Here is a 13,816-nt window from a genome sequence, read left to right as displayed (position 1 = left end):
ACTCCTGGGTCAGGACTCTGGTGGCCTCTGTCTTAGTGTTCCCCTTCCCAGCCTCCCTCGTGGTCTTTCCCCACCCCATCCGTGTCTCAGGAGCCCCACAGAAACCATGTGAGCACCAGCTCTGCCACAGCCCTGCCTGGCCATGCTCCTGTGTGACTTTCAGATTTTCAGCTCCATGCTATACCAGGAAAGGAAGAAGAAAGAAGCTCACAGGTTTATTGGTTGTAAATTATCCGATCCTCTCCCAACAGAGTCATTGGAGAGTTCTCTGTGATTCTGTGAGGTGCTTGGGCTGTGAAAGCTGACACATTACTCTCAATGGATATTAGCAAAGAGACAATCATGGCACAAACTCCTTTAAATAGCAGAAACACTCCTCATTTTAAAGCAAGCATAAAAAAGAAGTTTGTCTTAATGTACAGTTGAGGACAGTTTGAGGGAGATGATTGCATGTGTGTCTGCACGTGCATCTGAGCACCTGGATTTGTGTGAGAGGGTCTTGGTGGGAACTGAATCCTCCTCACTCCAACCAGGTAGCATCCAGAACACTGAGATGCCACCAAAGGACCAGGGGGCCAGTGTAATACGTATTACAAACAATGCGTCACACCAGCCTCTGATCTCCAGTGTGGAAAGCCAAGGCTTGCAATCACCATTCCCTCAGTATCTGCCTCTCACACTACCTAGTAAAACAATTTCACGCAACTCACAATGTACATCTGCTAGAACAGGAAGATGACTATAGGCCAAAGACAGAAAGCTGGCAGTACAACAGCTTACATAAAGCTTATCTGCCCCAAATCTATTTATTTAAATGTATGTATCTTCCCATACACCTGTGCATTTGTATGCTGTTCTGCTTGCATGCTTATCTATCTAAATAGTATTTCAATTTCTGAGGAACAGCATGCTTCATTAACTTAGCTAAAGTTCTCTTGGTTTTTCAATTACCTGCCCCTCTTTTCCCTAGGATGCAACTTATTGTACTATATCTTAGCCTGAGAACTAATAGATATATATGTACTCTTAAAACTATTCCATGCCTGCCCATAAAACAGGTGCCTACTGAGGCAATATGAAACAAATTCCAAAGTCCCTAAGGGTACAATTTTGGAGGAAACCTCATAGAGTTTATTAATAACAGCTTTAAATCACTACTCGTTTAACCGAGTGGGTAGAGCACTTACAGTACTGCACGTGTCATTTCATGAGACTTCATGGAGAGGGAGAACATCTGAAAGGAATCTTTGCAAAGCAGATAAAGATGAACTAGGCTCTCAGCTCCTATGTAAAGTCAATCTGTGACAAAACTTTCCCAACATCTAAGTCCAGGCACTTGTATATAATGTGGCTTTTATGTCTGAAGAGCCTTCACAAGGTGAGACACAAAACACTTGCACCTGGGTTGAAGACTACAATTATAAACGGTTAATACATGACACCTGGCTCCTTCAGTAAGTGACTCACCTTTCATTCTTCCAGAGCTCAATTTGCCAGAGCCCGATGTACCTACTGCTGGTGACACCTACCCCTTGGTTAAACATGCTTCTCTTGCCTTGGCTTATACTTCATAGAATCATAGAATGTCCTGAGTTGGAAAGGACCAGCAAAGTTCATCAAGTCCAGCTCCTGTCCCTGCATAGGACAAACCCAATATACACACCATGTGTCTGAGGGCATTGTCCAAATGCTGGCCCTGACTCAGTACAAATATAGATATCGTGTTATGAATGCAACAAGTTTGTTTATGATAAAACAAACCCTGTTTTCTGAATATGGGAGAGCAAGAGAAAAATCGTAACCCTCATTTAGGATATAATTAGTTGCTGTAATCCCACATGGAGGCACGGACCTCCTAGAAAACAATTCTTCTCCCTGTCTCAAGAAGATCCTAGAAAAATTAAAAAGCCTTGGAATTTTGATAGGAACGGTTGGACTCGATGATCCGGTGGGTCTCTTCCAACCTGGTTATTCTGTGATTCTGTGATTCTGTGATGAGCCAATACATTATACGGCTAACAATCCACTATCACACCTAAACGAAAGCAGTCATTTCCTTAGATTAGGCAGTAAAGAAATCTGCTCAAATGCAACATATTTCAACTTTAATAGAAATCTATGTTGCACTCATCCCAGAGTTATCTATGAGCTTTGGAATATAAAGTCCAGAAGCTATTCATATTGAAAAAGTCTTCGGGTCTCCAGATTCTGAATGACAGTAATTTAACTGAAGGATTTTGTACAATAATGACTGAGGTAAAGGAGACATTAACACCTCATAACTGCTGCCAAACACTATTGCTTTCTTCTTCTGTTTGACTGAAGGACATATTTCCTGCTCTGCATAAAGAGCATGAGATAGATACCTGCTTAGCACCATCAAGCTGAGAGATGATTCAAGTTTGCACATGGGAAGATAAAACTTGTCTCTGAAGATTATTTCTAATTCACTTCTAAATAACATTACCATTTGGGTGGTCAGTCCATTAGCCATGCCCCTGTTCAACTCAAGGCTAAAGACTATAGGTGATGTCAATACATGCATTTTCTGTAAATAAGGTAAATTCTGTACTTCAAAATGCCTCTCCACTGCTTAGCTGGTGCACGAGTGATAGCGACAAAGGCTAAGGAGAGGATAGTTTTGATCATTAACTTTAGCATTAGATAGTTATAACACATTTATAGCAAAATAGTATCTTCAACTGAGAAATAATTTTTGCTCTATTCCATCACCAACTTTTCAGTTACCACCACTGCATATCTGGAAATTGATAGCGGAATCCTATAGGAGACAGTGACATTAACATATCCCTATGGTCCTTCTCAAGACCTACTGCCCTCTCCATTCTCTCCCTTTATCTGTCTTACCAGACAAATTCTACAAAAAAAAAAAGCAGAGTCAAGGAACACACAACCTCAGAAATACCTGAGAGTTCTTACTCAGTATATATTTGCCTGTGGGAACGAAACCCCACACGAAGCCACAAAGTACATGACTAGTGAAAAGAGTAATTCATATATGTGTGTTGTTATGTACAGCCACTCTATAAAATGGTACGATAATCATTATATTAATCAACAAATCAAAGTGATAGTAAAATGCAGATAAGAATTATCTTGTTTTGTAGATGCTAGCAGATGTTGACCAGGAGACCCAAGAGATGTTAGCACCATTTTCAGCTTATACCTATCAGGAAACCTCAAAGTAACAAGTTTCCTTACCACATGTGCCTGATGGGCACTGACGTGTGTTTCATGGCCACTAGTGCCCCTCCCCAGTCCAGAAACCACACGTTGTACTCCTCCTCGAAGATCTGCAAATAAATCAGGTATCGCATGAGTGCTCCACAGGGAATGGAAGGCTCGGAACAACCATAATAGCAAAGGGCTCCATGCTTTCCATTGCTCTGCAAAACATACCTGTCTCCAGGAATTTCCACCATCAGAAGAGATGAACACACCAACATCATTGTAGGAAAGCTCAGAGCCAATATTGCCTGCAAGACAAGCATCAGATAATCTGCCTTCATCAAGCATTAGGGAATGGATGTGTCACACATTAAAGTAACGCAAAGAAAAGCTTTAACATGAACTGCAACCATATATAGTTGTAGTTTCCATGGAAGGAAGGGACAACAAATATTTTTGCGGAGAGGTTTCACTCTTACATATCTACAGCATCAGCAAGAGTATAATAAAAACACAATAATGAAAATGTTAATTGACTTTCTGACATTTAATACTGAAAAATGACAAATTAAAATCCAGATGTGAGTTCACGCATTCCTATCGCCATCATGGAATCCAACTAGCCACATTGTTGTGACAACGTTCTTTCAAAAAATAAAAATTCTGGCTCAAGGAGGCAGGACAATTCAAGAAATTTTTTTTCCATCAGTGCTCAGGATGTAGGAAATGTCACACTGTCCATCTACCTCATCTCCTTCCCTGACACCAGTGAGAGTGACCAACTACTTTAGATTAAGGTATCAGAAAAACCTGATGTGGGCAACCGTGTAGAAGGACAGTCTGTAGGGGCATCCAGGTTCACGAGGATAAATGTACTGTGTCAGTCCAAAGGTCTGCTTGGGCCAGTGAGCAATCATGAGCTGAAGTCTTCAAGAATTAGAAACTAACATAAAAGCAGAAGTGTAAGTTTCATATCATCATATTTTAAATAACAAAACTGGAAATCCAGCTTTCCAAACATGGATTTCCAGCTTGTGGCAAGGCAAGAGAGTACAAAGATAAGACTCTGTTGCTATCACTTCTATCTGTCTGTTTTTCTGTGTAAAACTGTTTCGTTCTTTTCTTTATTCTTCCTATCTAGTTTCTTTCAGCTGGATCCAAATCCCACCAAATGTAATGAACTCACAAACAAGCAAAGAGGATTTGGCATCTGTAAAGTTAGATACTAAAACATTATTTCTCCCTTTGCAAAAACCTTATCTCTGCCCACACATCAAGAATTCAGGTTTCCCATCTCTGCCAGAAATGTAACACTGTAAATCAAAGAATAAGACACACAGTTTGAGCAGATAATGCCGATGACAATAAGTTGCAATGCTTATCCTGGAACACAATCACCAACATGGTGAGACATTCCTGTTGTTGTAAAATCAGTTAGTGGAAACAGATGTGCATATTCCCAAAAGGTTACGCTTTTTATTGTACAAAGCAGTAAGGCAGAAATTGTATTCCGCCTTTTAAAGGTTAATTGTTAGGCTGGGAAAGCATTCATCCCATGCATTGGCAGCTTGAAAGAACCTCATTTACAAACAATTTAGATCAATGCTGAGAACCTCACTGTCCTGCTGCCTCTGTTTGCTTTCTAAAAGGTTAAAGAATAAAGGCTCTGCAACCACAGCATCACGACTAGGGCTTGTTCCTAAGCATCCATCTAGTAAGAATGATCTGCCAGGAGCAATGACTTCACTTGGATACGCAGAGGAAGATCTGGAGCTTTAAACCAAATTATCTCACCCCCTTTGGCCTGGATCAGTGAGCTCGGAATCACATGGTGTTTCCCTTGTTGAGATATAAATGTCATGAAGGGAACCTGTCTTTCAGGCTCTGGCTTAGTCTGAGAGACACATGGAAGCACAGAAGGATATGATAATGGAAATAGCTGGAAGAAACAGTGTAAATTCATACAGGCAATATGCTACCATGACACTTACAAGCCACTGCTAGGCTGAACAAGATAAAGGAGATAACAGAGCTGTGGGAGTTCTGGGTGTGGTTGGTAGATCCATCCATCCTGATCAGGTTGTATGCTGTGAGCACACAGAGCCTGTAAGGGTTGTGAGATTAATTACACTGGGTCAGCCATTGCCAACAAGAAGCATTGTATTAGGTCACCATAAAAACAACACAACCTGCCAAAACACTATTTTTCAGAACAGCAATAACAATAGCCTGTACAGTGTTGATGAAGTGCTGCTAGTCTTGGAGCAATGTAGTGTTGAAAGTAGGTGTCACGCACAAGAAAGACATTCATGGAGTCCAGGCTTCACCCAACAGGCTTTGGGACTACTCTGTGCTTGCTACTCAAAAGGTGAAATGTATTGATATCTCTCAGGAGCATAACTCCATTCTGATTCATGGTAACTCCAGCAAATGGGTGGACACCTACCTTAGTTGATGTAATGATGTCAAGTGAGAAGAGCTGGCAATGATTCCTTGCAGGTGTGGGCTTAGACCTGTGTATGGATTATTTCAGAGCAACAGATATTTGACAGGCATTATCTTTTTTGAAGTCAGGGGCCACATGCCTTCTCCTAGCCCACAGCAAATGGGAGTTAATGTGAACTAGCGCAGCACTTGCTGAAACAGAGCAAAAGCTTTTACACCAACAGGAAGCATCTCATATACTTCAGGACCCCAATGAGGCATGAGTGAAAGGTGAGAAGCACTTTTGTTCTTACCTGTTGCCACCAGCAGCCCAGGAGCTGTCTCTTTGCTGGAAATGCTTCCTGAAGTATACGGATTCTCTGAGAGTTGCAGATGTAAGTGTAATGAGCAAAAGGGCTGTTGACAGGTAACAAACAAAAGGCAGAAGTTTTAATATGCAACAAGTTAAATATCATAGGAACCCTTTGCAACTGCACACAGACCATAGAATCATAGAATGGTTTGGGTTAGAAGGGTTCTTAAAGATCATTTTAAATGGCCTCTCTGTTCTTAGCACTGTGACAAATAGCAGTGTATGTTCATTTTGTGAATAAGCACCATAAGAGTAGCTGAGAGCAAGAAATTTAGGAACACTGCATTATAAGCAAGCACATCTGCATTTCTTTTTATCAACAATCTGATCTACATTTCCTAGAAGGTTTCTTATTTTGACTTAAGTTCCACGAAAAACATAAAGAAAGACAGTGTTGTGGCTTGAGCTAAATTAGTCAGTTTTGTAACTAACTCAGTTGGTGTAAGTAACTTCATTCTCTGAATATAAACTGCATGTTTTTTGACACAGTTTTCTTCTCTAAAAGTGGTAACACGGGGCATTGATATGCAAAAATGCTTATACTTAACCATGTATTCCTGAATCCAGTTCTTGAGTCCAGTCCCTTCCTAGCCATGGATCCATTCCCTCGTGTCTCCTCTGCACCGTTTGTGGTGGCATACAGATATCAAGGGGTGGAGTGGGGGCGTGATCTCATATATTGGTATATATTTTATTACTTTCTAATTATTTCCAATATTACTATTGCTGTTCTCATTTAATTAAGCTGTAGTTTTAGTTTCCAACATGCAAGGCTTTTCCCTCTCCTCTCCCCTCTTCCTGCAGGGTGTGTGGCGGGGAAGGGATTTTGGAGGTTCAACTGCACAGTTTGAGCTGCTGAAATTTAGCTGGGTGGGGCTAAACTGTGATAGATGGTCAGAATTTTCCCTTAAACTCTATGAACCTACACAAAAAGAAATCTTAACTTGCTTAGCACCCAGCATGTCAAGAAGAAAAAGACAGGGAGAGATATTAACCAGTGAAACTCCAGAGAAATACGATTCCTTTGAAACACAAGGGCTACAGCCTATTATATAAATGGTTGTTCACTGACTGTTGTTGAATCATGGCAGAAATCCAACCCTGAAGTTCTTGTCTGTAAACTGTGCCCTGTTTTGGAGCAGCTGGACCCTGCAGTTCTCTGCTGGCAAGAATCCCTCTGACCCAGCTGCACTGGAAGTTCTGTTAACCTGGTGACTTAAATAAGCAGCTCTGAATAACAACTGTCAGTTGTGCTTTGGAAAAGGTCAACCACTCACCAGCTGGCAAACTACAGGATCCCCTCTTAAATTGGTGTCTGGTGCCTCCAGTAAACGCCAGTCTCTGCCCTTGTTGAAGGTAATGAAAGTCTTGATTTGGTCATCTATCTTCTTGTTTGCCAGGAATATGCCTTTGATCCCTGCTACCTAGGAAAAATGGAGAGAGATGAAAAATATATTGGAAGAACAGGCCAAGAGCAAGGCCCATTTGAGCAGAAGGTCTCTGAAAAAGCAATATCGTCATCTCAATACAGCCTTCAAAGAATGTGAATGCATTACAAGTACAACTTGATGATGCCTGCACAGATTGTGCCTTCTGCCTTCTTTTCTCTGAAATTAAAAACCAAAGGTGTTCCCAGAGCAAATCCCTGGGAAACTGCGCACTTCTGGATTTCCTTGAGTGTTTGCAGATAGGCTTGAAGATGGGCTTGAAGATACAGCACGCAAAAAGTCACACAAGACATCTGTAAGCCTCAGGGTATGGTCCTCCCAACTCCCTCCCCAAACTGCCATAACATGGAAGAGAGCAGGTCACATCAGAAGCAGCATGGGATCTTTTCCTTTCGGTCTTCTTTTCAGTTTTACAAAAAATAAAAAGATCCAAATCCTGAATGTGCTGAAACACGATGTTTTGCAAACTTGATTTCTTCACTTTCCTTCCACTCCCAGGCTCTGTCAAAATCAACCCAGTTGTTCCAACTGTTTTGATTTTTGACAGCAGAAGCCAGTCCAGCAGAATATGGTTCTGTCAAAAAGTCCACAGGAAGATTTTGTGTTGAGTCTCGTCTCTGTTGCACGGCTGTGAAAGTGAGACTGGAAGAAGGAACTTGCTGCAAATCCAAAACTTCCTGGCAAAAGCCAAGATGCGAATCCTACTCCGAAGGCCCCTGAGCAACACTGCCCTTTGAAGGACTCTGAAAATCTCTATCAACATTTATCAGTAAAGGGTCTGATACACGGTTGGGGAATACAGAGTTTGCCAAGGAATGGGAGATGACACCTGTTTATTTTAGTTGATTCATCACAATAAAGAAATAAATCTTTTTTCAGAGACAGAAAAGTATATTTAAATTGGTGAAAATAAAATGTAAAACCCATCCTTTATACTGATCCATGCATTATTTTTGAGTTTTCTCTCTTTGCCTTAAGCCACCTGGATTTTTATAACGAAATTGTTAAATGGGCATTATTCTTGCTGAAATAAATAAATGTACAATCCTAGTTTCTACATGTAACTGCAAACACATTTCTCCACATAACAATAGAACTTTCTCAAATCAGTCTGCAATTACTTAATATTGATAAATTACTAATTATTATTAATTTATTAGTATAAGTATTACCAATTAGTTGTTTGTTGCTGGCAAAGCACTGAGCTCTGATCCTCAGCAGATACTCCATCCAAGGAGTTAAGACACACCCAAACTAGAATGCTCTGAAAAAAACAGGAATTGAAACAACTGCTCTGAATAGTCTGTTGTTGGCCAAGGCTGAAAGGCCTGACAGAAGAATGAAAATTCAGGATAAAAGTTATCCAGCTGTTACCTAAAAACTTTTGCTTGTAATTCATAAGCTGTTCAGTGCTCACAAAGGTGGAATCCACAACTGCCTGTGAGCAGTTGTCTCTAGGTGTTCAAGGGGAAAAATGGTATTTTGAGTCCTTCTCTAGACACCTGCATTAGGATAAGTATAATGCCTTTCCCTTTTAGAAATGCCACACGGCGAATCAGTCACTGACTTGAAAGTAATCACTCGTCTCACCTATAGCAGAATGCAGTGCACCTATTCCCAGAAGAGTTTTCTCAGAACCAAATCCAATAAATGCCTCTGGGTTGACTCCAAAACAAATGAAGATACTGGAAGGGTGGTAAGAGATTCACACTTGCTTGAACTAGCAAGCAGTTGCTGTTCTTTGTAGGGTAACCTTTACTACATACCTCATAAAGGTCAATGATGACATTCCCCTCCAGTCCTCGGCTGCTTTTCACATTTTCCAAGGCCAGGGTGAAGTACACCCCGCGGGTGTCCGAGATATACAGGTTATACGTATCGTTCTGGTTCCACTCTTGAACAGCTGCAAACACCTGATTCTCATCTGTGCTGATAATATGCATGTCCTGTTTAAAGAAGACAAAAGGCCTATTACTGAGGATCTCTGTATTTCATTGCTCTTTGGGACATGTAGTAATTACCATGACTTATGAAAGAATGGGAAAGGAGCATGAATTATAGGTATGTTAAACAATTTTCTGTTAGAGCAAGCCAATAAATTACCACCATTGTGACTTTTGTGCATTTCATTTTTTTTAATGATCACCAGCTGGGCAAAGGGGTTTTGCTTTCTTCACTTTTGGTAGCTTCAAGGAATTTCATCCAGATTCATTTTTTATTTATAAATTTGAAAGTCAGTTTCATCACTCATGGAAGATTCACAACCTTAGAGCTTGGAGTCCTCACAGTCACTGAGCATGGTATAGCACCACTCTAAAAGCAGTGGCAATTTCCATCCACATGCTGAACTATTGGGTTCATGCTTCCAACTGGTAAAGAACCAGTTTAAAAAAAAAAATGAGAGTTTGCATTTATTTGAAGCTGAGGTACAGAGATCAGTTTGAGCTAATGCTGTCAGTGATTCCTAATAACATACTTTTCTATTGAGAGTTTGTCTGAGATCTGTTATCCCACTATATACAGTTTATCAAGTAACCCACCCATTAACTTTTGTTGGATTCCTGCTGCTGACCAAGTTATGAAAGTCCAGCAAGGGTTTCCCCTTTCAGTTTTAATATCAAAGAGATTTGACAGTGTGTTTTCTCCGTACTCTTTTAAAGTAGATTCGTGGAAATGATTTCCAGGGTGGTGATGAATACTTCATCCTTGCCACCACTGTTGAACAAACTAGCACTGGTCCAACTAGAAGCAAAATCACTGTGGTTACGTGGGACTATTAATCTATTTGTATCTATTTAAAATTTCCCCAGGGCACCAAGAAGCCTTGATTAATTCCTTGCAGCGTTTCTGCATTAAGAAATCATAATTCTGGGAGTCTCCCAAAGGATGGAGTGACCTGATTTTGTGGAAGAAAATCTGGGGGAAGATCAGCTCAATATCCCCGTGCTGCCTAGGAGGTAACTTAATCTTCTGTGTGAGGTATCTAGATGAAAAGTTGGGATTGATTAGATGGGGCTATTTCTAATAGACCGAGCATCACTATCAGCATGGGATGAGGAGATTAACGTCTCCTAATTCTGTCCCAGGGAGTGCAATCAGTGGGAGATGTGCTATTTCGCACAATGAGGGAAGACTACATCAGTAAGTTTGTTCTTGCTCAACAGCTCAAAAATCACATACATACCAAATCTATTCCAGTAGTCCCAAAATAAAGCAAAACACCCAATGACTTCAATCTGTTTTGACCAGTTGCAGTGGCAATATTGCATTATCCTATTGCCAGCCTCACATATGTACAACTCTGGCAGAGTTAATTAATCTACAGCCAACAGAATAGCTATTATTGTAAAGCAAAACTGTTCTAGTGAGTAAGGGCAGCATAATCAAGCCTCCTTTACATGGCTAAAAGACTTTGCTAGGACACTTAGCTTAAAATTAATTTCAATTTTTAAATGAAAAAAGTATCCCTGGTATTATGCTATGCACCAATTTTCTTAACCGGGGCCTCTGACAAATCTGTCTTATAATAGACCAGCAACCTGTGACAGCATTAGTCAATAAAGCAGTACAATCATAGAGCAGTCATTCTCTCTATCCACTTGTCTTTTTAACAAGGGGCAGCTTTCAAGGCCAATCCATAAGGTTGGAGCACAGATAATATTTTTCTCCTGAAAAAATGATAGCAGGGTTCCCAAAGGTTGGTGTGTGGTCAGACATTCTGAATCTCATGCCACCACCATAGAATAAAAACCCAAAGTAACTATATCTGTGTTATGCAGGTGTCAATACATTGTGAACTGTGATCAACCCAAATGGGAGAAATAGAGGTGCAACACCAGAAGTTTGAGATTCAAATTTCTCACCACTAATAAGCTTTCACGTACAAGTTAAAGGAAATATGCCATATCTGCTAGACTGCAGGTATCCCATAGGCAAGCAGAAGGGTATATCCAGCCCAGAAGGCCAACCTAGCCACTCTTAGAATTATTACACCACAATTTTCACTTGTGGAAGGAAGAGGAAGGTGATTACTGTTGATTATCAGTGCTCTGTGCGGTAGCCTCAACAGCCATTCTGAGGTCCCGAAGAGCAACAGTGTCTCAGCTGACCATTAAGCTACCCAGAAACTTCTATCTAGCCATGCCACTGGAAAGGTGGGTCCTTTCCTTTCTACACAACCCCAAACGATGAGTATGGAATTTAAGTGTAATTCCAGGTAGATATTCTCCCTGCTAAGGTCTGCACTGTTTAATCTGGTAGAAAACCAAGGCCTAAGAAAGCAAAACCAGGCACAGTTGTACAAATAGTCCTAACTTTCCTTTCTTCCAGCTTTATCAGTCGGTATTAAACTTCTGCCATCTCAGCCATCTCCTGAGTAGCATCACATGGTTGTTCTGCATGTCCAAAGCACCAATAAGGCACAACGTTTAGGAGTCAATTCTACCTCCATCACTTCTCGGCAGTGTCCATCCAGTATGGGTTCAATGGAGTTGCTATACTCTGTGCTTCTCTCACTGTATGGAGTCTGTAGCAGTACTCAAAATTCTAACCAGTCTCTAGCACCTTCAGCATCACAGCCAAGCTGACAGAGAAGTCATTAATAGACACCAGAGTAGGACTGGGGAAAGATGTTCATAGAAGGCTGATCAAGAAGTTGGTTTGAGCTCCGTTTTGTCAGGTACCTGTTCATTCCCTGTTCTTTATGGAGGGGAGAAAAAAAAACTGTTTTTCATTGAATACTCACTAATCAAAGGAAGGGAGGGGCAAAGATCCCAAATCTGTATTTAAGAAAGATCATTCAAGTAGCAGAACAAATGGAGCTCCCCAGAGAGGAACTCCACTGAAGTGCTTCAGCACTGAGCAGGCTGTGCTATTCAAGATATGACATGTCTGTGTTCATAAATGGTGCACTCACCTTAGGAAGAGAGTATTTGGGCAATTTAATCTGTGCAAAAGGCTCCCGTCTGTATGACACGTAGTAATTTGCTCTTCCACCAGCTGTCACCTGTGGAAACACCAAAGAAAGCGAATGATGACCCCTCCGAGAAACCCCATGCTGACAACTCTAAGAAGGTTTGACAACCTTTCTTTCACATATCTTTTCTATGACCTGCATACCTGCCCCTAAAAGCCTCTGTATAACTCTAAAGGAATTCCAGACTTGTGAGGGCTGGAGCATTATTTATTTAAGCCATGCTCTTGAACTTTTCATTTTGTCTCTCATGCTTCAAATCCAGCACGATTACAACATCTCAGGAAAACGGGAAAAGCGAGTATAAATTTTAAGGTCTTGAGTGGAACAAAGATGATGATCTGGTTTCATCACATGAATCCAGCATAACTACCATGGGCAAGTCATTTAAAGTCTTTGTGTTTATGCTCCTCTGCTTTAAGAAGGAGATAATACCTCTTTTCTCTGCTGCTTCTCGGGCTTGGCTGATAGCACCGTAAGTGCCTTGAGGCCTGGGTTGTCTTTCAACAACCTTTTACAGTAACTAACAGCAGAGATACACATTTGCACCTTTTAATGCAAACAGTAAATGCAATGACTGTGCTTTTGGAAAGCTGGAGCTAAGCTCTTAGATGTTCTTTGTCACTAAAAAAAAAATGGTTTCTCTGAAATCATGCTGTTCCTGAAATCATTCTATCTCTGATCATGAATGTGATGGAAACTGACAGAATCCCAATCTGTGGTTTTATGGACTTGAATGAGCTTTAAAGGCTACACATATATTCTATGCATCAGTGAGATTTATTTGCAAAATATGGTCCAGTCACTAGTCACTTACTCTTGCTGTGGGTGTCCTTTCTGGCACTATTTCAGGTCTGGTTACAAGGCTTACATCAGTGAATTTCCTATATTCTACTGTTTTGGCAGTCTTGCAGGTTTTAAAATAAAACAATACACGAAGCACTTCTCTGTTATATGGAATGTCATTTGCTGGCTTTTTAAATTTCCAATGAAGCTAAAAGAAAGGTCCTCGATTCCCTCCTAGATATACTTCCTTTTATCCAACAGTGATATTTCAGAATAAGCTTACATGGAATATTGCTATAGCATCAATTATATTCTCAGTAATGACATCACCTCTAGATAGTGGCTTTCTTCCCTAGAGAAGCTGTCATTTGAAGGACACAATATTACTGGTCATGAAATGTGATATCTAATCAACTCAAGATAAGGCTTTTCTATTGACAGTTTGAAGAACTGGAAAGAAAGGAAGGTTTAGAAATAAAACACGCTTCTACACTAAGATTCCCCCTTGCTTGTTCGTCATTTTTACTTGCAAAGTTATCACAGCTGCATTTAGTCCTCCCAGAAGGAAAAGAACAATTTTTCATTACACCACACACCACACAAGAAGGCAGAAAAATCACACAT

General features: G+C 40.6%; 1 protein-coding gene across 1 annotated transcript in view; it reads right to left on the bottom strand.

The window, feature by feature from the left end:
• Window positions 1-13,816, bottom strand: part of SORCS3 (sortilin related VPS10 domain containing receptor 3) — a 275,609-nt gene that overhangs the window by 54,464 nt on the left and 207,329 nt on the right. The window contains exons 8-13 of the mRNA XM_069863574.1: window positions 12,350-12,439; window positions 9,201-9,380; window positions 7,264-7,410; window positions 5,928-6,030; window positions 3,421-3,497; window positions 3,223-3,314 (exon numbers count right to left, since the gene is read on the bottom strand). Coding sequence (XP_069719675.1) covers window positions 3,223-3,314; window positions 3,421-3,497; window positions 5,928-6,030; window positions 7,264-7,410; window positions 9,201-9,380; window positions 12,350-12,439 — 689 coding nt within the window. The remainder of the gene's footprint in view (window positions 1-3,222; window positions 3,315-3,420; window positions 3,498-5,927; window positions 6,031-7,263; window positions 7,411-9,200; window positions 9,381-12,349; window positions 12,440-13,816) is intronic.

The sequence above is a fragment of the Phaenicophaeus curvirostris genome, chromosome 9 (genome assembly GCF_032191515.1).
Source record: "Phaenicophaeus curvirostris isolate KB17595 chromosome 9, BPBGC_Pcur_1.0, whole genome shotgun sequence".
Classification (NCBI taxonomy): Eukaryota; Metazoa; Chordata; class Aves; order Cuculiformes; family Cuculidae; genus Phaenicophaeus; species Phaenicophaeus curvirostris.
Note: the sequence above shows the minus strand (reverse complement) of the source record. Positions and strands in the feature narration are given on the sequence as shown.